General features: G+C 31.5%; 4 protein-coding genes across 7 annotated transcripts; 3 read left to right on the forward strand and 1 right to left on the reverse strand.

Moving 5' to 3' along the window:
• The first annotated feature begins 1956 nt into the window (after window positions 1-1956).
• Window positions 1957-3794, forward strand: LOC8258401 (probable E3 ubiquitin-protein ligase RHC2A). Its single transcript, XM_015726848.3, has one exon. The coding sequence runs from the start codon at window positions 2051-2053 to the stop codon at window positions 3221-3223; it is 1173 nt and encodes a 390-aa protein (XP_015582334.2). The 5' UTR covers window positions 1957-2050; the 3' UTR covers window positions 3224-3794.
• A 7866-nt stretch (window positions 3795-11660) lies between these two features.
• LOC8258400 (aspartic proteinase PCS1) lies at window positions 11661-13479 on the forward strand. Its single transcript, XM_002531532.4, has one exon. The coding sequence runs from the start codon at window positions 11739-11741 to the stop codon at window positions 13137-13139; it is 1401 nt and encodes a 466-aa protein (XP_002531578.2). The 5' UTR covers window positions 11661-11738; the 3' UTR covers window positions 13140-13479.
• Window positions 13480-17261: 3782 nt separating this feature from the next.
• LOC8258399 (E3 ubiquitin-protein ligase SDIR1) lies at window positions 17262-21815 on the forward strand. 3 transcript variants are annotated; one of them, XM_002531531.4, is made up of 9 exons: window positions 17264-17536; window positions 17742-17903; window positions 18024-18078; window positions 18161-18213; window positions 18316-18544; window positions 18672-18786; window positions 19153-19198; window positions 20752-20880; window positions 21388-21815. In XM_002531531.4, the coding sequence occupies exons 2-9, from the start codon at window positions 17826-17828 to the stop codon at window positions 21511-21513; spliced, it is 831 nt and encodes a 276-aa protein (XP_002531577.2). In that variant the 5' UTR covers window positions 17264-17536; window positions 17742-17825; the 3' UTR covers window positions 21514-21815. The 3 variants fall into 3 exon arrangements, with proteins under 3 accessions (XP_048231761.1, XP_002531577.2, XP_025015290.2); XM_048375804.1 differs by lacking the exon at window positions 18161-18213 and having other exon boundaries at window positions 17262-17536; XM_025159522.2 differs by lacking the exons at window positions 17742-17903; window positions 18161-18213 and having other exon boundaries at window positions 17266-17536.
• A 147-nt stretch (window positions 21816-21962) lies between these two features.
• LOC8258398 (peptidyl-prolyl cis-trans isomerase FKBP20-1) lies at window positions 21963-24101 on the reverse strand. Of its 2 annotated transcripts, none has more exons than XM_002531530.4 (6): window positions 23947-24101; window positions 23383-23512; window positions 23115-23248; window positions 22946-23025; window positions 22434-22526; window positions 21963-22309 (listed from the first exon to the last, which is right to left on the reverse strand). In XM_002531530.4, exons 2-6 carry the CDS (start codon window positions 23489-23491, stop codon window positions 22165-22167), a joined length of 561 nt encoding a protein of 186 aa, XP_002531576.2. In that variant the 5' UTR covers window positions 23492-23512; window positions 23947-24101; the 3' UTR covers window positions 21963-22164. The 2 variants fall into 2 exon arrangements, with proteins under 2 accessions (XP_002531576.2, XP_048231762.1); XM_048375805.1 differs by lacking the exon at window positions 23947-24101 and adding an exon at window positions 23748-23775.
• Window positions 24102-26483: the final 2382 nt, after the last annotated feature.

Raw genomic sequence — 26483 nt, forward strand, 5'->3', positions numbered from 1 at the left:
CAAGTAAGTTTATGAGGATCCAAATGGTCGGCCTTCATTAATAATGCATAATTAAGTATTTAGGGAATTATTAATTAAAGTTTCTCAAAAAAAAAAAAAAAAAAAAAACTAACCAAACACAGCCTTAAGAAAAGGAGGGGACATGAATGCATGCGATGGGAGTAGATTATGACGTGTCATAGGAACACGTGGTCCACCTTCCACTGAATCATGACTCTGGCCTTTTATAGCGCATGCCACTTTGTTGTGCACGTGTCTGCCGTAGGGTTATCCTGAATAGAATATGATTATTTAATTGCATTTTCTTTTTTTGGCTCATAATGTACAGTTATATTTGATTATGATAAGTGTAAAAAAGAAAATGTTCAGTTACGAAACTTGACATTCATTCCAAAACAAAAGCAATATTCATATCACTATTATTCCTTTTCAAAATCACTCTAATGTATCTAGGTCGAGAGCATTATGTAAGTTTATAAATATTAATATAATTTTAATTTTAATAGATTTTAATATAATTAAATATTAAATTAATCAATTATATATAAATATTTTATTATAGTTAATTATTAAATATTTTATTTATTATTAAAATTTAATTTGTAGTACTTAACAACTTTAAAATTAACTAGTAAGAAATTGAAATTTTAAATAATTAAATAAATTTTTAATTAATTTTAAAGAGAAAAAATTAAGATTTTTTCCAACTTATTTATATATATATATATATATATATATATATATATATATATATTACGACTGCAATTATTTATCTAATTTTATTTTAATATTTATTTTTAAATGGTAATTTTAAATATTAAAAACAATAATATTAGATTTGAGTTTTCTCGTAAAGATGAATTTGAGCATTTTAAATATTGTTAAGATAAATAAAATTAATTCATATAAAAAATTTAAATTTTTTATTATATTTGTGTGATATATGTAATTTTCATAAAATATTATATTGAAATATTTTAGACCTTTCTTCTTTTTATTTTTAATTTTTATGTAAATTTATTTATATTTACTGTCAATCACTTTTTAATAATTAATAAAACAATATTAGTATATCTTTTAAGAGTTTTATAGTTTTTATTATGAGCGTTGATTTATTTTTTCATAGAAATTATAATATTGTTGTGTTTTTTATATGAAAATGATGAAAGTATGCAATCCAGATTAATTAAAAAATATTTATAAAAATTTTATTAAAAGATATTTATAAAATTGATATATGTATAATATCATTTGATTTTAAAATACAATATATTTTTCATTAAATGTGATTGATTTTTATTAAGAATAAATTTATGTACTTTTTATATCTAATATTTGTTTCTAGATTTTATATTAAAATATATTTTTTAATTTTATTAATAGATTATTTATTAATTATTTTTAAAAAAATATTTATTTAATTATTTTTTTCAACTATTTCAAGCCAGACCTGTGAGCTTTCTAAAAGAAAAAAACTAGACCAATGAGAATTATATCTTTTAGGTGTTATCTTTCTAATGTAAGCTTGGAGATTATTTTTAATAATAAACTGATGAATTTATTTATATAAATACATCTTGAAATTGATAGTTAAAAAATAATAACAAAAATAAATGTATAAAATCCAATATTGAACCTTTCATAAACATAAAAAAACCCACTTAATTATTTCTGGCATCACGTCAAATCAGATCACTAATTAACACAAAAACATTTTTAAATAAAATAAAATAAGAAGCCACTTTCGGTTGTTTTTCCTTTTTATCTTTTTTTTTTTTTTACACTTAATATCCCTCAAAAGCCAGTTCACATACACCTGAAAAAACTCCATTAACGTCTAACGGCTACTTAAACGTCGTTAATGATCCTCCAATAAAAAGAGCCACCAAGAGTCAACGAACCCAAGCTTGCCAACGTTTACGCGGTTTTACCGTTAATAGCATCTCTTTTTCGGTTTTTCCTTCCCATATATTTTCGTCTTCCTCTTCCATATTTACCATTTTCTCTATAAAACTCTCCAAATCCTACCAAGAAAAGCACAGAAAAATTCATGTCATCGCCACCTACGACGCCGTATTGGTGCTACAGGTGCAGCCGTTTTGTTCAAGCATCATGGAGGAGACAAGAACAAGAACAAGAAGAAGAAATAACTTGCCCAGATTGTGCATCTGGATTTCTTGAGCAACTCGAAATTCAAGAAAACGCAGCCGCCGCCGCAGATGCTGGGCGGAGATTCCATTCTCCATCTGCTTCTTCCGCTGCTATGTTGATGGTAGGTACCCTTCCAGCTGCAGATAATAACTCTCTTCGTAGAACACGAAGAAACGCCGGTGACCGCTCTCCGATCAACCCGGTAATCCTCCTTCGCGGAGGAGGAGGAGGAGAATCCGATAGTGGTTTGGAGTTATATTACGATGATGGAAGTGGGTCCGGGTTAATTCCATTGCCGCCGAGTATGAGGGAGTTTTTGTTAGGGTCTGGGTTCGATAGATTATTAGATCAAATAGAGATAAATGGGTTAGTTAGATACGAGCAGCCGCCAGCATCGAAATCAGCGATTGAATCGATGCCGACTGTTATTATAAATGAAATGCATACATCAACGGAATCACACTGCGCGGTGTGTAAAGAAGCGTTTGAATTGGACTCAGAAGCGAGAGAAATGCCATGTAAGCATATTTATCATAATGAGTGTATACTTCCATGGCTTTCGATTCGAAACTCTTGTCCTGTTTGCCGACATGAGTTACCTGCTGATGGTGATGTAAATGAAGAGAATCACAACAATGATAATAATAGCAATGAGGCGGCGGTTGGATTGACTATTTGGAGGTTACCGGGAGGTGGGTATGCGGTGGGGAGATTTAGCGACCAATTGCCTGTGGTTTATACAGAAATGGATGGTGGGTTTAATAGTGGGGGTTTGCCTAGGAGGATATCCTGGGGACCGAGAGGTGATGGCGGTGGTGGAGGTAGAGGGGGAGTAGGTGGCGGCGGCGGCGGTGGTGGTGGTGCTTGGTTTGGTTTGGGTAGAGCTTTGAGGCATTGGTTTGCTTGTTTTGGTGGCGGTGGCGGTGGAGTTGCTTCAAATTCTGATTCAAGAATTCGTCGTCGTCGTCGGAGTAGGTCTGTTTCGGTTTCTAATAACAATGTTTCTTCTACTTCATCGAGAAGAAGAAGGGTTTGGGATGTTGAGATTAGTGATGGAAGAACGAGAAGTTGAAGATTGAAGAACTTGATTATTATAGAGAGACAAACCAAATCAAAAGATTGTTTCTTTTTCCTTCTTCAATTGCCGTATGTAAATATTAACACATGAGTAAGGTTTTCCATCCAATTCATAGTCTACAGAAGAAGATGTTGATGAAAGAAACACAGTTTATCTTTTTTTTTACATGAATTGGAAAGAAGAAGAAGAAGAAGAAGAAGAAGAAGAATGCATTTTGAATAAGGGAATGTTAAGAAGAAGAAGATGAAGTATGAGCAAGAAGCAGTAGCCAGAGCTAGAGACCTGAAAAGATAAAGAAGCCTATATTAGTTTTATTACTTTTTTTTTCTTTTCTTTTTGTTATTTTGGTGTTCTTTCTAGCTAGAACCAGCTTTTTTTGTTTCTTTCCTACTCTGCAATTTTTCTTTTTATTTCTCTAGGAAATCTATAAGTCCCAGTGTTCAGCAGTACTCAGGAGCATGTTGCCAGAACTTTTCATTGGGTGATTAATTTGTTAATGGGTTTCACTGAAAACCTGCATAAGTATTTTTAATGGAAAATTCTCAAAATTGCTAGCTTTATTTCACCATCAGCTTACAGTTAGTCGTAAACTTGTGAGGAACACAATCTATTATGAATTTCTGCACATGGTGACTTGGATTATAATCTGTTAATTACAAACAGGTTGCAATGAATCTGTTGTTAAACAATGAACACAAGTACAACTGGCAAAATAGTTTGGCAGCTCAGATGTCTAAATTTAGCATCAAGGATAGGTATCAAGACAAGGAATAATTCAAAAAGTTTATACAATTATGATGCTCGGTCTGAAAAAGCTCATAATTGGCATGTAAAAATTAATCTCCATGGGCAGCAGATAACCATTCCTGATTCTCTCAAGACTGACTGTTACAATCATTCTGTTATCAAAACTGATGGATTGAAAATGGAGAAATTAAAAGAAGGAACAAATATATATGGCATAGAATTCGATCCATTAGTAAAGATTGAATTGCAGATTCCCACAAAATTAATGGAAAAGTAGGAAGCTGGCAGGCCAAGTTGGCGATATGTAGTGGTGGTATGGTATGTATTATTGGGGACAGACAGGCAAAGCGAGTGGTCAATAAAAAAGGGGGTCAAGTGCCTAATTATTTTTGGAACCAAAGCACACTTTTTGGCAAGGGATGATTATTAGAGTAAGAAATATACCATTTTAATGGAAATTCTCAGTTCCCAATTTGATTTTTATTTAATATGGCTTTAGTATGTAGAGGCCAGAAAATGCCCTTCATCAAGTCACTAGAATTTATTCGATTTGCTTTTTAGGACCAAAGTGTTACCCAAAAAAAATAAAAAAATAAAAAAATTGTTCGATAATAAGCAAGTGGGAAAAATGGAGTATGCATGCAAAAGCTACGTTCGAATGTCAAGATTTGAAATATGAAATTGAATTTGTAATAAATGATTTGTTTTTTTCTTGGATCTCTATTATTTATTTATATTAATGAGAATTTGAAATAAATTCATAATAGGTATGAAAGCAATGTTGATGTTAAATAAATGACATCTAATTATATGTTATTTGATAATTTTTGTACTTAAATTTCATTATCTTAGATCTAAAGATTTTAAATTCAAATGCATGATTTTAGATATCATTTAAATTTTGTAGTTATATTTTAATATCTCAAATCTAAAGATTTCAAATTTAAATGGATGGTTTCAGATTTGAGGTAGAAAAAGTTTTTATTATTAAGAAATTCTAAAATCTAGTTAATTATCCATCACTCAAGCTTTGTTAACAGTACATTTCTCTTTTAGTATAAAAAGTGGAATATTTTAGCGATGCTTTAGAAAATCGCTTGGTATATATAGAAATTTATTAATATAAATAGATTTTTAATAGATAGTGTATCTATTACTCATTTAATATTATAAAATATATTTATAAATATAATTAAATTAGATTAATTCAGATAGCTATACAGATTTTTATTTTTTATTAAAAATATGGTATAAGCTGGTTTTTCTTTTGGTTTCTTGATAAAACAACAAAAAATAATCGAAAAACAACTAAAAAACAATTATATACTATATTTTTTAAAAAAATTAAAAAAACAGTATTTTTTTAAAAAAGTTTACACAATAAAAATAATATTTTTTTTTTGTTGGTTTTAGAGTATTTTTAAAAAGTTTCCAAAACTAATTTCTTAAAAGGATATCCTACCCATTCCCATTCCAACCCATATGCCAAAGGAACTAATGTGAATATAGATGGGATTTCAAAGTTATGTCAATTAGCCTGAAGCAAAGAAGGGTTCATGAAAGTTCAAGCCCAACATGGATGAGCATAGGCATAGCAGAATCAAAGCATACTTTTGAAGAAGTTTAGGAGTGTATGGTTTGTATATAACTGGGCCTGTTCCAGCTCATTCAAATAATCCAAATTCCAAAGTTCATTATTCATCAATCATCGTCGCACCATTTAATCTAAATTAAAATTTATAAATTGAAAAATAAATGAGGACCAATGAATCATTTATTTATTTATTTTTTTCCTTTTTACAATTTAAACGGTGAAACTTCAAGGTTCAAATTTTTAAAATTATTTATCCAAATTAAACCTTAAAAAAAAATGTATTTTTGCACCAAAAAAGAGCTTTTGCTTTGCATTTAAAAAATAATCACGTGCTATTATAGAAATAAAATTTTTTACCACTCTATATATATTTATCAGTCTGAAATAAAGATTATTTTAATGTTCAACATATATATTAACAAGATAACATTTTCTTTTGCAAAAAATAAAAGAATCTATTTTTTAATTTTTTATAAACTGACGTACATATCAAGCTAAATATTTACTCTCTTAAGTCTGATTTAAATTTTTAACGAACTAAAAAATAAAATAAAATTAAAAATATCAATACCTTTTTTAACGAATTCAAATAATTAAACATATAAATTAAATTTATTTCAAATTTGATATGTTTAGATCATTTTACGCGTTTAAGGTCTTCACTAGATGCTTAAATGCGAAGGAATAATTACTGTATGATAAATAAATTGAAATTTCTCATGTATATATTGAATTTAAATTTAAATTTTAATAATTAAATTTGAACTTAATAATTAAAATTGCATGATATAACCTCTCATATTATCTAAAACATGAGACGAACCGCAGCAAAATAAAGAAATTGAAATAGACATATGATATATGTTGTCAAGGTCAACGATAAATAGGTACTAAGGTTTGGACAGATTTCTCCGATTCGGGGAAGTCTGTGTATGATGGATGTAATCATGGAGCTCCTACATATATATACTATTACCATAGATCTAAATCCAAATTAAATAAATAAAACAACATAGAATGAATCTCTGAAATCTAATACAAGGAAGTGGGGTCTTCAATCCTCGATTGAAACCGTGTTAGGGTTTCCAAGAATCAAATTCACATCATACTTTGCATGCACCTGCTCCTTCTTTGGGCGACTTTGATTGTGAAAACCTACCAAATCCGATCTTCTTCTTCTTCTTTTTTTTTTTTTTCCTTATGTTTGACTTTTCAACAATTTAGTTAAAATGATAGTAATCTTATTGAATTGTAATACCATTCATGCCCTGTAAATTTTACTTTTCCCAAAAGCATAGCATTAATTGAGATGTAAATATATTAATAACCATGATACAGAATCTAAAACATATATATAGATGAAAGAAAATGGATAATGTTTGTGATTCATTCATACCTAATTTGTTTGTACAAGGGTTTACAAAAATCTTCTTTTGTTTTGTCTTTTTTTTTTTTTTTCTCAAGTACCTGTTTCCCTCGGATGATAACCCTAGCATAGGCCGGACTACCCTATATATTTAATCTTACCGTATTGTTATAATCGTCCAACCTATTATAACAGTTAAAGGAAAACTTTTAAAGCCAAAGGATGAAAAGGATATATATATAAACTTTCTCTTACGTGTTGTGGAGGAGAAGGGTACAGAGGAATATTGTTTGTAGGGTTAGGAAATTATGGTCCCCCTCCAATTCAATGTTTTGTTTGGCTACTTAGTTACCCAAGATTCACGTTGCTTGTAAATGGACTGAGAAAAGCTTCAAAATAGATATGTATGATGAGGTGAATGTGATTTGTTCTTCTGAGAGTATGTTTTGTTGCATGTCTTCCACTTTCTTCTCTTCTTACCAAGGGATTGTGTACAAGCCAAAGCTAGCTAGCAGTTTACTTGCAAGGTAATTTATGTCAAGGAATTATTCTTTGCTGGGGGGGTTTGGGGAGAGGGACCGCTAGCTGTTGCAGGGCTTTGGACTAGAGAGGCTTCGCTATATATACTTTGGCACCCAGCTTTGGCCTGTCTAGAGGATTGGACCATTGAGATTACAATTCGTAAGAGATGACTTTAACACTACTGAGCTAAAGCTCGTTGGTGGAAAATTAAGTGGTTGAGGTAAGGAGGCAATTCTAAGTATCACTAGTTAATGTTATCTATTTGAGGAAGTGAAGCTGAATTAAGGAAGGCATATTCTTGTTTGAAGTATAGCCATGTTCTGTTGTGGAGTACTTACACTTATACACAACATTTCCATTGAACATTAATTCAAAAAGGAGGCATCCACTGTTAAGGCCTCGCATCACCAAAGAAAGACGAATAATTTATAGGAATTAAAGTTTTACAAAGTAAATGACTAATTCTAATTATTTTGGTGTTGATTATAAGGGACAAAGTCCAACCAATCTAATTCTAGTCATTCTAGTATTGGTTGGACTCAAGTCCAATTTTATTAGTTGGGTTTTACATTCACCTATTTACTCAATTTCCACCTTAATCAATCAATTCAAATTCTAATATAGTATTAAAGCATTTTGGCCCATTTTTTTAATTTCTCGGCCTTCCGTCTGGATGTTCAGTTCTAACGACCCAATCTGTGTTGTTGCTGTGTTTCAATTAAATTTGAAATTTCAGAGGAGACTCTCAATTTCAAGTGATAATTGAGCGTTAAAGTAAAATTTCATTTGCACTTGAGGGAGAATATTATAGATCCCATATCATAAAGGAAAAAGAAATATAAATAATTTATAAGAGTCAAATTCTAACCAACCAACTGTCTAGTCATTTTAGTATTGATTAGAACCAAGCTCAATTCCATTAGTTAGACTCTACATTCCCTCATTCATTTAATTCTCACCTTAATTAAATTAATTCAAATTCTGATAAGGGGTACAATTTGCAACTCGTCAATTTGTATGCTCCACTAAGTGGATATTTTAAACTAAAAATTGATTTTTTGATCTTTTAAATGAGTTTGATTGCAAGAATATCAATAAAAGAAATTTTACTGTCAATATTGTAGCTCCATGAAATTGTATGAATGCATCCATAAAAAAAGAAAAAATCAAATTCCATAAGAGGTACAATTAAAAATCTCCATAAAGAGAATCAAATTCTTTATAAAGGGAATAAAAAAACAATGTAAAAGAAGAAATTAAGAAATCTTAATAATAATATAAAAAAACAAATAGATCTGAAAGATAAATATTTATTAATCAAAATAGAATGATATAAATAAAAAGAAGAAGGGACCATTGATAATCTGAAAAAAGATCGGCAGTGGCTAAAAAAAATTGGTAAAAAACAATAAGAGAAAAAAGACTAGAGAAGCATTTAGGGTTTCTATTATGTAGACTTTGAATTGGCAATTAAGTTGCTTGAGAAACATTTAGAAAAAGATCGGAATGAATGGAAGAGTTCATGAGATTAAAAAAATGAGAATTACTTTGTGTCACGTTCAAGAAATTATGTACAAATATAAAAAGAAAATCTAAACAAATTGAGATATCCAGCGGTGAAATGCGAAGATCTTTATGGTTAGTTATATGTTCAAATTTTGCTAGCTTAGCATGAATCATTATAAATTTATATATTGTGGTGTGCTAAAATACATCCATTTTAGAATTACTTTTTATATTTATCTTGTATTATTTACAAAAGTGGGTTATTATATTTAAATATTTAACTTTTATATTACGAAAATAAATACTTCATTATTATATTTTTTTTCTTGGTAACAGAAAATCTTACTGGATGGAGCTCGACCATCTTTTTTAGCAGAGTACCGATCATCAAGCAGATAAACCCTAAAAAGAAAAAACTAGGCCAATACTTCAGTATCAGAGCTCTTTGTTTGGATACAGAAAATGCCAAATTTTCTTGAAAGAAAAAAAAAAAGATGGGGAGGAGACAACTGAGGATGCATTTCTTGAGTTGGGTATGCAAAAGAGATGGAACTATTTTCATGGTAATGAATAAGTAGGAAGTCTCAATCATAAACTCACAGCTATGTAATAAGTAATGAGACAATTAGAGCAAAGGGTCAGTCAGTAACCTAATTGATGGATTGAGAAGAAAACATGTCGATGGACAATTGGAGATTTTAGATTGAAAAATTCAATTGGAAGTTAAGGGACATTAAATGTGAATTTGTAACATTCTACAATTTTCCAAAAGGAAATAAACATGGTTTTGCCGTCTAATTATATGTCCTTTTATGTGTAAAAACATGCCAACAAAATATTATAATTGTGCAAAAGCCAACAGCACATTACTATTGATGTTTGATTGATAATGAAAGGTCTAATTTCAAACTATTTTGGATGTTAGAAAGGTATAGTTGTGACTCAGCTTCTTTTTTTCTTTTTCTTTCTTTTTCCTCTTACAAAACTTATTAATAAGTTTGCTGTTAGGTAAAAAATAGGCCTAAATATTGATATAGATACAATATATTTATTTTCTTTATCAAAAACAGAAATATATTGATGGGTAGAATAATCTGCAACTAAAACAACTTTATACAGTTGTAATTTTAAATTTATAATGCCTGACAGTCTGAATATTATAGATCAAATCAAACCTAAAAGTTTATAAAAATACAAATGAAGTTGTAACAAAGTTGACTGATTGGGAAATTAGAGTCGGCTGCTCCCACTTACCATAGTCTCGATTATCCTCTCTATGCCTAAACTTTCAAACTTTTAATTAATTAAGTGTCACAATCACCAATAATTTCCTTCTCTTTTTCACTTCTGTCTTTAGACATAACAATCACCCAATATACTACTCAATTAACCTATTTTTAATTAATTATCTCAATTAACTATCTATTATTGCTCATTAGTCAAGGTTTAAAATAAAGTGTCAAGGACAAATGGGTTTTTGGTAGTTGTTGGGTTCTTCTCCTAGTTTTGATATAATTGTCCACTTTTTGTCCCCTTTTGTAGCTTCCATTGAGGCACTTTTAAAAGGGTCTTGCTGGTAATCCTATGGCCATGTCTCCATGCACCTAGAGAGTCTTAGAAAGGGGAAAAACGTACAAAGGCTTTACTTTTATTTTTATGTTTTTGGTGAACCTTGAAAACATTCTAAATTATTTATTTTATGAAACAAACGTAATTTAGGTAAATATTGGAGTACTAAATTATTAAAATATGTATTTGAATTATTATTATTAGCGCAAATGCACATAGAAAATTCAAGCTGAATTTGGTGGCATTTTATGTTTAAAGAGCAAAATTCCTCGGAAGGTACCTGACTCTACGAGCACATAGAAAATACAAGCTAGCACACGTCACATTCTTACACAAAACACTATGTCTATGTGTTGTCGTGTGACATGAATCTAAGCAAAGGAAAGCAACAACTTAAAAGACCTAACTTCTGGTTTTAACTGCAAGACAAGTTAAAGAAACTTCCATGGAGAGTTCAATAAAATAAAACTTGAATATCATACCTTGTATTAGAAAGGGGACATAGTTTTAATTTGATTATAACTACTTATGTCATAGCAAAATCTTTATAGTAGGACATTTACTATTAGTTAATATTAAACATCTCATGTCAATTAAACATTTTAAAACACAATGTTCTAGAGTTTTTATGGACAATTCGAAATTATATATATATATATAAATAACTCGTTATTTTTTTATTATTTAAACATAAAATACTCAAACGACAAATTACTCGTGGAATTTGATTTCATTATATGGATATAATAAAATAATTTTTATTTAATTTTTAAAATTGAATTATTAGTTAGAATACGTGCATATATGGATTTTATTATATTAAGCAAAGAATTATTAGCCCTAAGATCTAATATTAACTTAACCACTCAACTAACACACATACTTATCTTCCCTTTCAATTATGCCATTAATCATGTACAATAATCGTTATCTTGTATTAATCTCATCAATGCCTATTGAACTTGTTAATTAGATAGGAATTTGTCATTTTTATGCAAGGAGAGAGCAACCCTTTTCCTACCAATTAAACAACCCATAAGTCACTCTCACACACCCAATTTTTGTTTTTATTTTTCTCTTTTTTGACCATATATGGTCCAGCAAGATTTTATAATTGTTCAAAACTAAAGCCTCCTAAATTTAAAACCCTCAAAAACAATGCCATTATCATAGTATTTAAGCAAACCTTAATGTTTCAGACATAAATGAATAAACCCCACAAAGATAACATCTTTACCTCTTCTCCTTCACCAAGAAAACACCTAAAAACATTCATCATGCCTTCTCTTCATTTTCTTGTTGAAGCACTATTCTTTTTCATTTTCTTGCAGTCTAAATATTGTTTCTCTTCAAAACAAGCTTCACTCATTTTGCCTCTCAAAACCCAGAGACACTCTCATATCTCCACCGCAAGAAAGTACTTCACCGCCGCCACCGCCTCCTCCACCACCAACAAGCTGTTATTCCACCACAATGTTTCTTTGACAGTCTCTCTTACAGTTGGTTCACCTCCACAAAATGTTACAATGGTTCTTGATACAGGTAGTGAACTTTCTTGGCTTCATTGCAAGAAGACACAATTCTTGAACTCAGTTTTTAATCCTCTTTCTTCTAAAACTTACTCTAAAGTACCGTGCTTATCTCCTACTTGCAAGACCCGAACCCGTGACCTTACCATACCCGTTTCTTGCGACGCAACCAAACTCTGCCATGTCATTGTCTCCTACGCTGATGCCACCTCCATTGAAGGCAATCTTGCTTTTGAAACTTTTAGACTCGGGTCTTTGACTAAGCCCGCAACAATTTTCGGGTGCATGGATTCAGGGTTCAGTTCAAATTCCGAAGAGGATTCCAAAACAACCGGGTTAATTGGCATGAACCGTGGGTCATTATCATTTGTTAACCAAATGGGCTATCCGAAATTCTCATATTGCATATCGGGTTTTGACTCGGCCGGTGTTTTACTTCTCGGGAATGCCAGCTTCCCTTGGCTTAAACCGCTAAGCTACACTCCACTAGTCCAAATATCGACACCATTACCTTACTTCGATCGTGTTGCTTACACGGTCCAACTAGAAGGCATTAAGGTGAAGAATAAAGTTCTATCACTACCAAAATCGGTTTTCGTACCGGACCACACCGGTGCGGGACAAACAATGGTTGACTCGGGTACCCAGTTCACATTCTTACTGGGTCCGGTTTACACAGCTCTAAAAAACGAGTTCTTATCGCAAACCAGAGGGATTTTGAAGGTTTTAAATGACGATAATTTCGTATTTCAAGGGGCAATGGATTTATGCTATTTACTAGATTCATCTCGGCCGAATTTGCAAAATCTACCGGTAGTTAGTTTGATGTTTCAAGGAGCCGAGATGAGCGTATCGGGTGAGAGGCTGCTGTATCGGGTACCGGGTGAAGTTAGAGGGAGAGATTCGGTATGGTGCTTCACATTTGGGAACTCTGATCTGCTGGGGGTGGAAGCATTTGTGATAGGTCATCATCATCAACAAAATGTTTGGATGGAGTTTGATCTTGAAAAATCTAGGATTGGACTTGCTGATGTTAGGTGTGATGTTGCTGGTCAAAAGCTTGGATTGTACATGTAAAAAAGAAAAAGTTGTAATGAATGAGAATGGTAGGGACAGATGTACATATACATGAAGATCTATGGACTCATTTTTCAGCTACACAAAATATTTTTGGATTAGGACTTTTGATGGACAACCCAATGCACAAATGCTCAGTTGGTGGGGGTTTTCTGTTCTCATTCCCCCTCAGGAGATGGAAATGTTTTTGTTTACCAACAAGGGAAATGGGGGAATCAGCTATGGAATTATATATATATTTACTATCGGATTAAATTAGCGAATGCAATTAATACTATAAGCATGATTATATGTACATGATTATAAATTTTTGAAGGAGTTAATATGATTTCTTACAGAATTCCTTTGCAAGATTTTTAGATTCAATTATGTTGAATTGGTTTGTTTTGAGAAAAGGGGTAGAGCATCACTTATTTATGATTAGGGATTGTGATTTTGCCTAATCCAATCCTAATGAGATTATAAATCAATTTAAATAGAAAAAACCGGATAAAGTTATATTTAATTCGCACCCAACTCAAATGTCCATTTATAATTTCGATAATATAAGTAATTGAATCTTATATATGTAGAGCATATTTAAAATTAATGTTCAAATTTGACATTTTTTACTTGATTTGAACTCAACTACATTTATTAGAACGTACAAGATATTATATGTATTTTTTTAACTAATCTACTCATGCAATATCTGAGTTTATGTTTAATTAAAATCACTGTGCATGCAAATGAGTTTCAATTGATATTGAAACCAGTTCACAGTTCAGCTCTTCAAAAAAGAAAAAGAAAAAAAAAAGAAGCTAAAATGGCACATTAATGTAATGCTTTTCTGTTTTCCATATTTTTTATATATGTTTGTAATCTCTAAGCACAAGACAATATTATTAGAATTAAAAAAATTGCTACTGTCTGAATCTCTGTTGGGTTTGGTGAATTTGAAAGCAGAGGAGAGAATCAAAAAATGGTCAATTTTGGTGGGTAAGTAGGCTTCAGCTTGTGGGTGCCAGCCAGCCCGTATTGCAGTGGACAGTCAGTGAGCAAAGATAAACAGTAGATGCCAATACCAAATTGACAACTTTAGATGGCTGAATTTGATTAAGATTTAAAATCTTCTTGCGCATCTATCTCATATTATATAGTCTCTTCTCATGCCTCAAAATCTGAAACCAATATGCATTCATAGACTATGAGCATTTGGTCTTGAGTTTGAATGCCATGATTTATTATTTACTTTATTATAAAATAAATAAATAGATACTGCTAAATATTTATATTTCTTTTGCCAAATTGATGGCCTTTTATAAAAGTTTTGTTGTAAGTGTATAAATAAAAAGTGTTATAATAAATAAAAGTCAAAATAAAAGGCTATAGAAGCTAAAAACACTCAAAGCTGCTGTAAAGTTTTCATTGTGCTCTTAATGATAAAACACACACTATTACAATTTTTTATATTTTAGATAATAACTAGTTTTCTTGATTACACTCTCAAAAGATCTCTCAGTGAATTTCTTCATGAAATTAATATATGTTTTATAGTATTATTCATAATATATGTACAAATATGGATCTAGGGAATATTATTTGATAAAATTTCAAATTCTTAAATAAATTATACTTAAATTATCAAATTGTGTTACAAACAAATAAGATTAATTAGAAGGCGATAATTCTAGACATTTCTTTCTCTAAATTTATAGTTTTGAAAGTCTAATTATATATACAAAATGTCTTGCATTAAATTTAGAAATGTAAAAGATATTTTAGGAATGAAATATTGAAGTGTGTTTGAACCGTCGTGACTAAATAAACATTAAAATATTTAAATTATAGTTAATTGATATGATTTCTCACATTATTTAAAGTTATCTATTTCAAATCTCTAATTTTTAAAATAAAGATTTTTAATTGAAATAATTTTTATTTTTTTTCTTGCTAGAAATGATATCAATATCATTGAGTGCTTAAATGGACAGTATATTCTGTGCAGTGAAAGTCGATGTAAAGAAATCTTTTAAAAAAATTAAAACTACATTTTATAAAGCATTTTTTTTTCGGACGAAAGAACAAGCTGTAATTGCCATACAAGTAGTTGAATAAGAGGCCGTAGAGTAAAGAATCAAGTCGAACTCCAATACTAAAGGAAGAGAAAAGCGATGAAAAAAGCTTAATTTTATTACAATATAATATAAAGTAGATCTTACTATTTCAATTTTAATTTTAAAAAAATTTATTTCATGAATAAATCTTTTTTTTATTTTTAATAAATTTATATTTCTATAGTTATTTATACAAAAGTAAAATTTATATAAAATTAATAAAAATTAGGAAAAATATTATTTACATAATAAAGTATTTTTAATAAATTGATCGTTGATAAATAAATTTATTTAACTTTTACTTATTAAAAGAAAATATAAAATTAATTTAATTTACTAAATAGATAATAAATATTAAATTTAAAAATTAAATAAAATAAATTAATAAAAACACAATTATTTAAAAAAGTATTCAAAGAAATGTGTTGCTAGCATTACTTAATTTATAATTTTCTTAATAAGTATTTGAAACTGATTGAAAATGGTGGAGCACATAAATTAAAAATTTATGAGTCACGTAATTAACTTTGTTAATTTAACAACATAACCGTTGTCTATAAAATTAGCAAAAAGAAAGAAAAAAACTCGAAAATCACATGTATTTCGGAATCCTGCGCGTTGTTGTCGTAATAATAATTAAAGTACGACGACGTTTATTGGTCCCGTCGTGTCAGCATATGAACGTGTCAGAAAATCAGGTACCGCTGTACTATAAATTTTCTTTGGGCGTTTGCAAGTTTAATTTTCAGCCATGTTTTTCTACGAGATTTTTGAGCCCACAAAAATATAATAATCAGTTTTAGAAAAATAAAAATAGATGTAGTATGAGTGTCATCGATTCTGATTTTGTTAGTGCATCTAAAATTATTGTCCTTTGTTCAATAATATAAAGAGGATAATACTTTGGCCATAGTTAGTTTGTAATTAAATAGATTAAATTTAAATTATTTTTTATATTATAATAAAAAAGACCATTTACTAATTGGCAAGAAAATAATATAAATTTTATCTTTTATTATGTTATAATATAATCTTTATGCAAAATAAATAAAATAAATTACTGTATTATTTTATGACATAGCTTTGCATATTCCAATACCTATTATTAAAAAATAAAAAATTTTAAAAAAATTAACTTGAGAATTTAAATTATAATTATTAAATTATAATTTATTCAGACAGTTTAAATATTATTTTTTAAAATATAAAATATTATAGTAGAAATAATAAAATAGAAAGCTCACAGAAATATTCGGTAGATAATAAAGCGATTGACTCATAAATTTGATTTTAAATATCTGGTTATAAATGAAAATATCATATAAAAAAATTATTTGATTAAATCAATTTTTATGCAGAAATATTTCATTTGACATATTTTTATATTTCAGACTCATATACTTTTTTTACAATTTCTTTTTTTTCTGTTCTTTTCTACATATGTTTATATTTTAGACACATGTGTTTTAGATTTTCTTCTACTATTAAAAATATATTGCATGCATTCAACTATATCACAAAAGGATTTTCATTAAAAGGTTTCAAAATCATTCTTTAGAATTCGAGAAACAATTTAATTAGTTAAATAAATTTAATTATTTCCTTAAGTGTCTATATTTCTATTTGGCTAGCATTTAAGTTACTATTTGTATGATATAATCTATTTTATTAAAAAAATTTGTATACTAAAGGGAAAAAAAGTATATTCTTGCTCTTCATGTCGGGGTGCATATATTGGCACCTTATCCGTTTCTTTTATTATTATTATGTTCAGTTAAACTCAAAATCATCAAAAAGATTTCAGTTTGTGCTCACGTTAAAGGTTTTGGACAATTCTGGATGTAATTGAAAATATACAAAATGAAGTACCAATTTTTGTCCCGCTAAAAAGATGAAGGACAAAAATGCACGTTTGCCTATAATAAATTAATAATTGAAAAAGACAACCAACACGAGGGAAAAAAAAGAAGAAGAAGAAGAGAGTTTGACGGTGGTGATTGCATGTAAGGAGCAGAAACCGACGCCGTTTCTATGTTTATCTTAAGAATCGTTAAAACTAAAACCAAAATAAACAAACAAATCGGAAGCTTTTACGAGAAAGAAAGCGGGTTGGTTTTAGGCCCAAAACCCGATTCCAACGCGTCCGAGTTTAATCACGCTTCTCTAACTCGCCATCTTCTCCTTCTTCAAATCTTATTTTATTCAAAATAAATAAATAAAACAAAAATTCTACTCCCGTGTCCCCAATACGGGATCGATCCATACATCCGGATCCGGTGTCGTTTTTGTCTGATTAAAATCGTAAGTCTCCTCTTCATTTCTTCTTTCATCGCTCGTGTAAATAATTTGATTTCTGTGATTGTTCAACTATCGTAAGAATTCTTGAATTTCAGGTTTCTCCGTTTCTCGATATTTAATTACCGATTTTTTATTGCGATCAAACTGATGTATCTTTTCTGGTTTATAGTTCTAATTAATTAAAATCATTTTTTTACTGCAATTTCAGCGAACCTGAATCATTTTTGGGATATACATTATCAGAGCAGCTGATACTTTATAATTAATTAAATAAATTACGAAAAGGAAAGCAATGAGTTTTGTGTTTCGAGGGACAAGAGCTGATTTAGAAAATGGCTTTCAAGGATTTATCCCTGAGCGTCGAGCTGTGGTAGTTTTACTATTTTTTTTATGTTGCACTTTCTATAATTTAATATATTTAATCTAATCTAATTTTATGCTTATAGTTTCATTATCAATTTTGTTGATTTTATTTTATTTGGTTGATCAGCGTGTCCATGCAACACGGCCTGTTAATTCCAACTCTCTTGTTTTTCTTGTCACAGGTACTTTATTTAATTCATTACCTTTTGCTTATTGTTGTTTAATTTTAATTTTTTTGTCTTAATTTATGGGATTATGTGGCAGTTCTTTTGTTATTTATGATACTAAACTCACAGCAAATGTCACCTAATTTCCTGGTATGTTTATTTGCTTAATTAAATAAATATAAATGTTACTATAAACGTGTTATTACTTTTCTGGTTAATAATGTTGGAGTTTGTTTGTGTATGTGTATGTAGCTTTGGTTAGTTCTTGGTGTTTTTCTAATGGCTACATCACTGAGAATGTATGCGACGTGTCAACAACTTCAAGCTCAGGCTCAAGCTCATGCTACTATGGCTAGTGGTCTTCTTGGTCATACTGAGTTACGTTTGCATATGCCACCGTCCATTGCACTTGCAACTAGAGGTCGTTTGCAAGGGCTTAGACTTCAACTTGCACTTCTTGACCGGGAATTTGATGACCTAGGTATGGGTGGTATGAAGTGTGTTTTGGAAGTGAACTTGAGATTGATAGTGAAATGCAGTTGTTAAATGGTGTGGTAGTCATTTGGAATTGATGATAAAGATTGTTCATGTGGACGTGTTTTGTGCAGATTATGAGACTTTGAGAGCACTGGATTCTGATAATGTTCCCACCACTGCATCGATGAGTGACGAAGAGATAAACGCCCTCCCAGTTCACAAGTATAAGCTTACTGCTCTTCAAACGTAAGTTTTTGAGTTATGATTTAAAACTGTATGTGCCTGAATAAGTTATGGCATGATCATGCTCAGGAAAAAGTGGAAAATTTTTGAGTTGAGGTCAGTGACCTTAAAAAATTTTAATCTGAGTTTAAAGGGTTATAAATCTGAAAGGAAAAAAGATGTTTTTCCTTGACTATCAAAAAAATATGCCACTTATCTTTTTTTTTTTGGTTGTTTTTTTGTCTTAAAAGCATTGTAAAAGATGCATAAACACCTTAGTTGATTCATAGTCGTGTTCTGAAAGTTGTTTTCTACTTATTTGAAATTCCTTGTTGAAATCCTCGAGTAAATGCTGTTATTGATTTGACAATAAGCTGTTTTTTTGGACAGTGGTGGCTCTTCAATTCAACAAGCCTCATCTTCTGTCTCAGCTGAGGTATTAAATTTGTTTTTCCAACATTGTTAGATAAGTCCAGTCTTCATGTTGCAGGAAAGTTACGATATGCATATTTGCAACCAAACAATCTGTTTTCGTTTCCTCCTCCTTATTGCTTTACGTTTTGGACTATTGGCATGCACTACTTAACCAGCTGCATCTTGCGCTAAAGCTTTTTATCATAATCAATTATTTGTCAACAGAAAGTTAGAGAAAGAATACTTAATACTTCTCTTGGTCATGATTCCTTTAGTTTGTCTTTCTTGCTTAACAGGCATCTTTAATTATGTACCTCTGTATCTGTTCATGATTTACATGGTGAATGCTTTGCCTTGACACTTGCTTTGCACTTGGGTTACACCAAGGTTCTGCTTTGAGTCCCTACCTTTTTGCTTTAGTCGTGGATGAACTGACAAGGCATATTCAAGAGTACATCCCTTAGTACATGATGTTTGCAGATGACATTCTGTTGATTTTAATTTTTTTTTGCTCAGAGACATTCTGTTGATAGATGAGACTTAGGTGAGAGTAAGTTAGAACTTTGGAGGAGCACCTTGTAAATAAAAGCATTCAAGCTTACTAGAAGTAAGAGGGACTACATGCTTTGCAAGTTTAGATTTGTTGAGAGCAGTGGAAATGTGGAGTTACTTTGGATGGGGTTGCAGTGCCTCATAGCGCACATTGTAAGTACCTTGCCTCAATCCTTCAAGGAGATGGTGGATGTGAAGAGGATGCTAACTATAGGATTAAAGTAGGGTGGGTGAAGTGAAGGAGTATCAGGAGTCTTATATGACCACAAATTCCATTTAGTTGAAAGGCAAGTTCTGCTGCACTGCAATATGACCTGCTATGTTGTATAGTAGTTTTTGTTGGGCAAGGAAGGGGTAACATGTCTCTAAGATATCATGGAGATGAGAATGCTAGGATGAATGTAAAAGCATACGAGAATGGATGGAGTCCGTAATGGGTGTATAGGAATAGTAGGGGTAATTTTCACTGAGAATAAGCAGAGAGAATGTAGATTGAGAGGGTTTGGGCATGCGAATTGCAGACCTGTTAATGCTCTGGTTAGAAAGGTCGGCTCCGTTAAGATTGATGGTGTGAAGGAAGGGGAAGACCTAAACTAACATAGAGAAACGTAGTACAAGATGATCCCTGCCTTTATACCTATCCTAAGATGTAGCCCAAAATTCTTTAGAATGAAGAAAGAGAATCAATATAGCTGAACCCAATTTATTTTAGGATAAGACTTAGTTGAAGTGAGTTGGGTAACTAGTGATAGCAGATTTAGTCAGTGGACATCTTGATGGTCTAGTTAGGTGTAGTGCGGTGTGCAATCAATTTAAGCTTCTAGCTGTCAATCCCATATGAGATCTTCATATTGGATTATGTTATGACAATTCTATCCATGGAACTAGCAATATGTTACAGCATTCTATCATCGGTTGGCTACTGTCTGTTGTTATTATATCAAACTTGACTGCGTGAACAAAATTCTCTATTATTTACTTTTTCCTTTTAAGAGTTTTTATTCAGCTATTCTTTTTTTCTAGCCAAAGAAGCAAGATACAGCCAATGCAGTGGGAAGCATGAAGGCTTCAGAAGATGAGCTCACTTGCAGTGTGTGCTTGGAGCAAGTTAATGTGGGAGAACTAATCCGTACCTTGCCATGCTTGCATCAGGTTCATCCTCTTTCTGCAGTTTTTTAATATGCTTTTATTAACTAGACTATTGATCATCATATCATATACCTACACTCTGTTGCATTGATTGAACACACAAATTAGTTCTACTTGTTGAATAAACAAAGGCCATTTAGTTTGGCTGCGATCTTTTGCCTGGTAAGCGCTAGCTGAAGTGTTGGAGTGAGGGGTGTCGCCTTTTCTAAAACCTACTAATGAAAAGATATTGGATTTTGAGGAACTTGGCAAAGAAACTTCTAGCCATTATGATTTTAATACACTCAGTCCCACAATCCCTTGGAAAAGAAATTTCTTGAGATACATGATTGTTTAATACACATTGTCCTACTCTCTCCTGATCTTGTTAAGCTCTTCTGAGAGGAGCATAATAATCCTGCATTGATGAAACCAATGAAGTTGACGTTTATGCTTGATATATCTTGAATGAATCCATATATTATTAATTTAAAATTTGTGACCTCATGTGAGCACCTTGTAAATTTGCAGTTCCATGCTAATTGCATTGATCCATGGCTGAGGCAACAAGGAACATGCCCTGTTTGCAAATTCAGGGCAGCATACGGGTGGCATGAAAATGGACAAGGTGGACTGGATGCTTCTTACATGGTTTAACTACAGGCAGTAACCTATATATTAGCAAATCATTTTGATAAAATCCCTCTTTCTTTTTCTTTCCTTTTCTTTTTCTGGAAACAAAAAAGCCTATCAATGAAGGTGGAAGGTCTAATTTGCAACTTCCAACATTTTTATAGGCTTTAAACAAATTGCAGGTTTCTGTATGATCAAAATATCATTTATACTCTTATTTTCAGGAAAGGAGGAAAGCAAAAAAAGAAAAAGAAAAACGTATAACATCAATACAAATTGTGTAACTGCGCTTTGCAAGTTTGCAATGAAAATTATATTTATCACCACATGATCTGGCATATGTACGTAGGCCACGAGAGCATCCATCCATTATTCCATTTTGTTAAAAAGAATAATAAAATAAAAAAATAAAAAATCCATTACTTACAATGTGGCTCGAGTCGTCTCATATTTCCCAAAATGGAATTGCAGCATTTGAAACATTACGTTTGAAGCTTTAATTTCTTCAATCCAAATGTCAATTCCATCATTAAAATGCTAGGGATATTCTTAAGCCCTTCAAAATAAAGTTGGTGCATCTTATACATGTCAATCTCATGCTATTACAGATGAGTTTCATTTGTCTTGCTGTTTAATCAAATCTAAAATTTTCACCAAGTCAATTGTGATGAAACCCTACTTTGATTTTCCCTTTCCCTTTCCTTTCTTCGCTTCTAGCTTGGCTTGAATGCGGGCAGCTGCGGCCGCTTTGGCTTCTTCTCTCTTCTTCTTTTCCTCCTCTTTGGTAGCAGCAGCAAGCTCCCTTTGCTTCTTCAGCTCCCTGATTACGAGTTCCAGTAACGAGCCAATTACATAGGTGAAGTTGAGAGACAACAAATAGGCAGCACTACTTTATTTTAGACCTCAAAATAATGAAAAGCAGAGATATGGGAAGTATTACTCACTCAAGCCTAGCCCTCTCCTCTGACACACTACTAATACTAGAGCCTTTCCTTGGCTTGCAGGCCACTAACTCCACCTCAAAAATAAGGGTCGCACTGCATCAAATATAAACACTGATCAACAGAGACATCCATACCATCAAAATTCTAATGATACCACGTCAGTTGCCAAGCAGACTGCCAACATTTTAATGCACTTGTAGCCATTTGTTTCTCCAAACAAAAAGGCAAGGGCTTCCTTTCATCAATGCATGAATGTAAACATTCAATCTTCCTCAATTTCTCTTTTGAGAACCTATATCTCCAGTCCAACTAATCATCAGGTTTACTTTGCATTCAACATCGATTAAGTCATTCTTACCACATATCTCTGAATTGTGTGAATTCACTGAGAAATCAAACTTTCACTTAACTGATGATCTTTTAACTTTATCTTCTAGTTATTTAGCTGGCGACTAACAGCATCTAGCAAGTATTCTGAACAAAAAATTTGAAGTACACATAAAGGGCATTACTCTGGAGGAATATCTGGTGGAGACCCAGCACTGCCATAGGCATATTCTGGCTTGCAAATGATTTTTGCAACCTCGCCAACCTGGTAGAGCCAACTAACAAACATTACAAACATGTAAAAAAAAAATCTTATAGTGGTAAAATATTTGCATCAAGGAAGCATATTTTGACCTTCATGGTTTTCAAAGCAATGTCCCATGCCTGGATTACAGAACCCTTTCCCACTTCAAATGAGAAAATAGTATTATCCTCGTGTGTAGTATCAAATACCTCACCACTTTCAGCAAGTGTACCCTCATAATGAACTGCTCGAGATAGTTCCCCGTTAATTTAAAAAAAAAAAAGAAACAAAACATTATTATTGTTCATGATCATGAGATAATAGTAGCAACATCCATGATCATAATATCAGTCAATGGTGATTAGGTAAAGTTTATACCATCAACAACAGGAAGATCATCTGAAGGACCAAGTGCATCAGCTTTTGCTTTCCTTAAAATTGTCTTGATTACACCTCCATCCCCACTTAAATCAATTGCATCACCCATGTCTCATAAAGTCTTATAAACCTGATACAAAATATTAATAAAGAAAATAACAAAAACAAATTAAAAATAACATTTATTACTAAAGTTAACTATATCCAAAAGCACCACCATAAGCATCATTTCCATTTTTTTTTTCTTTCCCTCTAAATTTTAAGTTAAATATGAAATTTTTTTCAACATAGATCACAGCTAAAAGAGGGAAATAATATAGACTAAAAATTCTACAAAATAACAAAATCAAATTCAAATAAAACACCTAGGGTTTTCTTCTTCCAATTCAAAAGATCTCACATTTCTACATTTACAGACTGCAAAACCCATCAAATCCAAAAGCAAATACGAGAAATTAATAAAAAAAAAATCAGTAGAGAATTCACTATTAAAACACCAAATTCAGAAGAAAAACAAATTGAAATTAAAATAAATGGAATTAAATAAAACAAGAAAAAACAGACCCGGCTCAGAGAGGGAGCAGAGAATCGGAGACGAAACTGCGAAATCGGAAACGAAATACCGGAGAAAATTAGCGTTGATATCGGTGGCCATATGCTTCTTTGTCGAGTGAGAAAGAGTAGAAGCCAGCATAGCGTTTTCTATCGAGTCAAAACTCTTGGACTCTTTGGGCTTTCGAGGCCCAACTTGTAAGATTTGGTAGAACCTCAATTCCAAAACTGTTATGATTGGGATTTTTCACAGTTGAAAATTGTAACTACTCTTTTTACTCTTGCACAATTTTTAGTAAATCCTTATGTTACTGTGAATTTATGGCAGTACATCTTATTTATAGAATTACTATATTATTATTAACCCTTTGGCTTTAATTTGGTGGCGAGACACTTAATATCAAACTCAATATAAGTCTTAACCATTGGCTTGAAAGAAACTAACTTGTCTGTCCGTCTGGGAACTCAATAGCATTGACCCCGACCTTCCCTTTTGCTTCTCGGCCGTTTTGGTTTCCAAGTGACTTAGACAAATCTTTCTTGTCGATAACTTCAGATTTCTTTTTTTTATAAATGTAGTGATTTATTTTCACATTATAAAGTTCTTTTTCCTTTCTTCTAACTTAATATATTAAAACTGTTACTATAGCAAAAGCCTCAAGGGGTCTGAGGATTGAGTATTAGCTCTTCCGCGTAACACTTTCCTGAACTTCAGGTTTCATGAGCATGCACTTAAATCTCTAGACTCTTATTTACTGAATGCAAAAGAAATTAATAAATAGAAAATAAAATAGGTAAAGAATTTGTTTTTTAAATAGAATTTGATCTCTGTCAACGTAACATACATTAGTGATTTTGTATATAACAATTAATATCCTACGCAGTTCGTATTCATTGATAACTGTTTTTATCAAAGTTTTTTATAAATATAATATGCATACAATAAATTAAAATTCAGTTTTGAGCTAATAAACTCAAATTATGGATATTTGATTCGTGTGATTACTGATAAAAGTGCTTACGCTTTGATCAATCAAACTCGAGCCACCTCATATATAAGACTCTCTCAACCTTCTTTCCTTTGCCATCTTTGTAGATTTTTCGTCTATTTTTATTAAGCTATTCTGTTTGATTTTCTGGGTTCCATTTGTCTTTAACTATCATTTGTCACTCCCACCATTAATGTTATCTGTGTAACCGATAATGAGTAGTGCAAAGGCTTATGGCTGTTTATATGTTTCTATATCGAATTCTTTATTTTGATTAAATCCTATGTTGGGGATTAAGAATACAAACCCAGTACGTGTACCATGACATCTTGTTAATTTGAACCCTTTTTCATTTTCATCCTCTCAAATTAATATAGGCCTGCTGGAGCAGTCCTTCCCTTTCCATCTGGTCCTAAATTTATAAAGCCTCTCGCGTTGCTCTTTATTGAAGATTTTCATAGGTTTTTGTTTTTATTTTTATTTTTATGATGTATGGCCTTGCCATTAGATTCTGAAATTGAATTATTGTATCCCATGTTGATGAATATAAATGAGAAGTTCTTATGGCTTGAAGAAAACAATAGTGAAAAGCTTATTTGGATTAGTACACATGGTTGGCTTATGACCTTACTTGTTTGAATAATTCATCCTCTAGTGGAAGAAGTTGTGGAGATTTAATATTTCCCTAGAGATTAGACAGTTTGTTTCGGAGAGTATGCAGTGAATCACTGTTAGAAGAGGAGGCCACCTTGATCCAATTTGTTCTTTTTGTGGGACTGATTTAGAATCTCAATCACGCCTATTTTTTCATTGCCCTTTTGGTAAGACTGCTGTATACAAGTTCACTTCGTCTGAATACCTCAAGACTTCAATCTGATTCAGTATTGGATGGTTTAACAGAAGTATACCCGCATGAGTATATCGAATTATTTTGTATGGTTGCTTGGGCTTTTTGGGAAGCACGTAACAAGCAGCTATTTGAACAGAAAGTGTTCTTTAGGTGAATACCAGCGGGCACAATTTAAAATTATTGATACACAACAGCAAGAACAACATGTAACTGCATGGCAGGTACCTCGATGGGATGCTTATAAGCTCAATACAGATACGGCACTATGGAGATGGTACTGTTGGCTTTGGCTTCAATGTTCGAAACTATCTTAGACAAGTTATACTGGCAGATGAGTGTTAGTCGGACTGTTGCAGAAGCCTTGGCTTTGAGGTGGGCTATGGAAACAACTATAGACAATGGGATCAATGGCAATAGAGTGTGAGACTGCAGAAGTTTGGTGGACAGCATTAACGGCAGAGAGAATTATGAATTTGTACATTGATGTCCTTGCAGAGTATCTAGCCTGAGAACAGCAAACTCGGGGGCGCATGCTTTAGCTCATTATGCTCAACATGTGGAGATGGATTGAAGAGGTTCTGGCCTCTATCCAATTGTTACTTTCTTCAGATGTAAGACATGTTTTTTCACATCAATGAAATCTTTTTTCTTTTTCTCACAATTTAAAAAAGGATAAGTACATATGATACTGTAATAATGTATATATATAT

The sequence above is a fragment of the Ricinus communis genome, chromosome 6 (assembly GCF_019578655.1).
Source record: "Ricinus communis isolate WT05 ecotype wild-type chromosome 6, ASM1957865v1, whole genome shotgun sequence".
NCBI lineage: Eukaryota > Viridiplantae > Streptophyta > Magnoliopsida > Malpighiales > Euphorbiaceae > Ricinus > Ricinus communis.